We start from the raw sequence: 3435 nt of genomic DNA on the forward strand, positions 1-3435 counted from the left end.
CATCTCCCCCCCTACCTGCTCGGCACGGTGTATGATTTCCCATCGTATCTGTGCCTCAGGTTGCAGCCGGCTCCCTTTAGATGATAAAACAATAGCTCTTCATACTGTACACCTACCAAGAATTTTCGCGGCAACCCGTTGGAATGTAAAGTACTGTAACCGGGATAGCGCAGGAAACTGCGTGGTGCTGAAACCTCAAAGTAAAGGGACGCGGAAGTATCGATTTGTTGGGTCGGGGCCTCTGAAGGAGTACCCCTGGGGGACACCAGGCCCGAACACAAACAAAATCCCCCTCCTATCTCTATCTTTCTCTCTCTCTCTCAGCGTAGTATTCGGACACCGCCCCCACTGTAAAAAATGTTCGGATTTTTGCCATACAAGTGTGTAGGAAAAATCCCATACGCGTGTGGGACGCGAAATTTTCTACACATGTGTAGGATTTTTACTATATACGAAATACTGTATAGGGAAAAACCGATATGTATGTGAAAAATCCCACACTTTTGTGGCAAAATGCCTGCGAGTGTTTAGGAAGAACTTCTCACATACAAGTGTGGGAATTTTGCTATTTTTATCTTGAAAACTTCCGACAACGCAACAGGAAAATTACAGATCATGATTTTTGGACAAATCAGTCCTGCTGCTTGGGTACAATTATTCAGCAGTCTCGTTGTCCTGCTGTGGCCTCAAAGGAATCATATTGTGTCGAGAGTGCTTCTCAAGAGAAATGAAATATATCAAAATATAAGGGCACAGAGTTTAATATCATTCCCGAAATCAAAACATGCATTTAGAAATCCCTTACGCAAAGGGCAGATGGCCGCCGCCCGCACCTGGCCTCTAATAATGGCCAGGTGGGGCCGGCCGCGCGGCTCTGGGATGACCCGGGGACGCTACGGCCTCTCTCCCAACAAGTCCCCGTGGTCTAGTGGTCAGCGTGGCAGCATCGCAACCCAGAAGTCCGAGGTTCAACTCCGCGTCCGGTAAAGTATTTAGTAAATAGAATTGTGAACTTAAATGTAAATTACGAGGAGTGAGGGTGCAGTAAGAGTAGAATCCGAGTCCACAGCCCCCAAAATATCATTTTTCCCTTTAAAAATTCGTACGGGAAAAATCCCACACCTGTCAAGGAAATCTGCTGCACTCGTATGGGATTTTTCCCACACACTCGTATAGGAAAAATCCTACACTTGTCTCGTAGATCTGCTGCACGCGTATGGGATTTTCCCCACACAGTCGTATAGGAAAAATCCTACACACTGTATATGTAATTTGCTTCAGACACATTTATGGGATTTTTCCGACACATATTTTTTACAGTGGGCCCCTTCCCCACACACACACACACACTTTTTATTTTCTCTCGTGGTCTCTGTTGTACTCACAGGAAGTTGGAGTGGTCCATGAGCACCTGCTGCAGGGGCATGCTGGTGGTCTCCACGTGGTACACCGTGTCGCCGCAGGCCGGGAAGCATTCGTTGCACTCTAGTGACTGGGTCATCTCTAGCTCCAAGCCTGGGAGGTCCTGCCGCGGCCGTAGAGTCTGCCACATCTCTGAAAAAAATGAACTTGAGGTTACATTAGTCAAAAAAACAACAACAAAAAACAATGACCCTACTGTCGGCCGGCAGCAGTTTTTACAACCATCACATTGTGTATTTAGTATAATTTAATTAACCCACAACTCAATTTCCTTTTTGATTTTTATCGCTGTGTATCCGTTCATATTTAACGTGTTCCTCTGTCTTTCTGTTTGCAGGTGAGTTCAAGTGGGATGACGCTCGATACTGGCTGCGCGCTGGTCACATACCGGTATGTTTGTTGAGGCACCGCAAGTCGCCAATCTCACAGACCCTCGTGTCTTCTGCGAACACACAAGGGAATAATCTTATTGACGCCACGAAAAAGGAGAGGAAATTTAAAGAGGGGAGCGAGGGAATGAAGACTGTTTAAAAAAACTGATCGACCAGCACCGTGATTTTTTTTACCTCTCTCTCTCTCTCTCTCTCTCTCTCTCTCTCTCTCCCTCTCTCTATCTCTCGCTCTCGCGTGCGCTCTTCTCTCGCCTCGAGATCCTTCTTTCATTATTCACCCTCACGCCGCGCAGTGTGCGATGTCAAAGAAGGCAAACACAAAGGCCCGAAATCCAAGCGTCGCCTCGCGTCGCCTCCACGAGTTTAAGGTCCCTAACCCCCCCTACCCTCTCTCCCACCTTCCAACCCCAACCCCACTCTCGGCCTCTCTCTCTCCGCACCCCTCTTTTTTGTCCCTCCTCTCGAGGCGGCCGAATTCTTAAGGTGGGGGTGGCTTCCTCTCCAGCCTCTCCTTACCTTCCTTGCCCTTGACGGGCGAGTAGAAGGGCAGGCAGCCGCACAGGTTGCGCATGGACTGCACGCGGCAGTCCATGAGACAGTCCGAGTACGAATAGAAGTTGGAGAAGAGAATCTTCTCGTTGTTGAATAGGCAACCGCGGCGCTCCTTGCTCAGGCCCACGACCTCCGCCGTCGGCTTGGTGGTAACGGAGCTGAGCGTGAAGAACACCTCCTCCTGCGCCATGACGAGCTTCTCTATGAGCCCGCCGCTCGCCGTGTCGGGGTAGTCGTTGGGGTTGAACACCAGCAACTGCAGGGAAAGAGCACCCGTTGAAAGCTTCCTTGATTTTTTACCCGGAAAATATGAATTAAGAACGACAATTTTCTTTTATCGACACGTTCTAACAATTGTGTCGTAACTATGGAGAATCGCCTTTTTTAAAAGCCCGATCTACAACAGGTCTCACAATGTCAACTTTTAACTCAGCAGATAGCAAATTGTGGTCAGGACGCGTCGTCATGTTTATTCTTTCTAGGGAAAGCTCATTTGCACCAAATTTCGCACCTTAACGCCCGTGGTTGGCAGTAGCGGATAGAAGTAATCGGATATGTTGGAGTTGACGAGTACAGAAAGACCCATCATGGGGCCATCTGCGAGCGACCGCTGAGCGTCTTCGGCGACCACCTCCCCGGTCTCGTCGTAGCTGCAGGAAATGACTTTTTATCACTCGGGGCAGTCATCGCGTATTTGCCCCTCTTGAAAAAGATGCAGCTTAAAACAGCAACTTCATTAGCTTATTATATTGATTTCACAATATAGTAAAATCTCGTAGCTGACTCCTACAAAAATGCAAACAAAATAAAAATTCAGCTTTGAAGTTGCATTAAAATGATAATGCCTTGTGGAGGATTTTGCTGCTTTGCAAGGCTACAAAAGAATTTCTTCACAATTGCGAAGGGTTTTCTTCGCATTCTTAAGGAAATGCTTCGTCATTGGTTCACAATTACAAACAGCCACAATCATTCGCAAGCATTCTACAGTGCAGCAGAATCCAGGACAGCTTAAAGGTTAACTAAATTTCGTTATAGACTGTAAAAACATATCTTGTTAGTTTAGAATATA

The 3435-nt window shown here is 47.3% G+C and overlaps 2 protein-coding genes across 3 annotated transcripts in view; one reads left to right on the forward strand and one right to left on the reverse strand.

Moving 5' to 3' along the window:
• Positions 1–3435, forward strand: part of LOC113214515 (acetylcholine receptor subunit alpha-like 1) — a gene marked incomplete at its 3' end in the record, with an annotated part of 208277 nt that overhangs the window by 160653 nt on the left and 44189 nt on the right.
• LOC113214514 (sodium channel protein Nach-like) overlaps positions 1–3435 on the reverse strand; it is a 22567-nt gene that overhangs the window by 7386 nt on the left and 11746 nt on the right. For both annotated transcript variants that reach the window (XM_052270990.1, XM_026433889.2), the window contains 4 exons: positions 2878–3016; positions 2331–2622; positions 1811–1864; positions 1386–1554 (listed from right to left, as the gene is read on the reverse strand). In XM_052270990.1, coding sequence (XP_052126950.1) covers positions 1386–1554; positions 1811–1864; positions 2331–2622; positions 2878–3016 — 654 coding nt within the window. The remainder of the gene's footprint in view (positions 1–1385; positions 1555–1810; positions 1865–2330; positions 2623–2877; positions 3017–3435) is intronic.

This window comes from Frankliniella occidentalis, unplaced genomic scaffold, assembly GCF_000697945.3.
Source record: "Frankliniella occidentalis isolate FOCC.00 unplaced genomic scaffold, Focc_3.1 Scaffold145, whole genome shotgun sequence".
In the NCBI taxonomy this organism is placed as follows: Eukaryota; Metazoa; Arthropoda; class Insecta; order Thysanoptera; family Thripidae; genus Frankliniella; species Frankliniella occidentalis.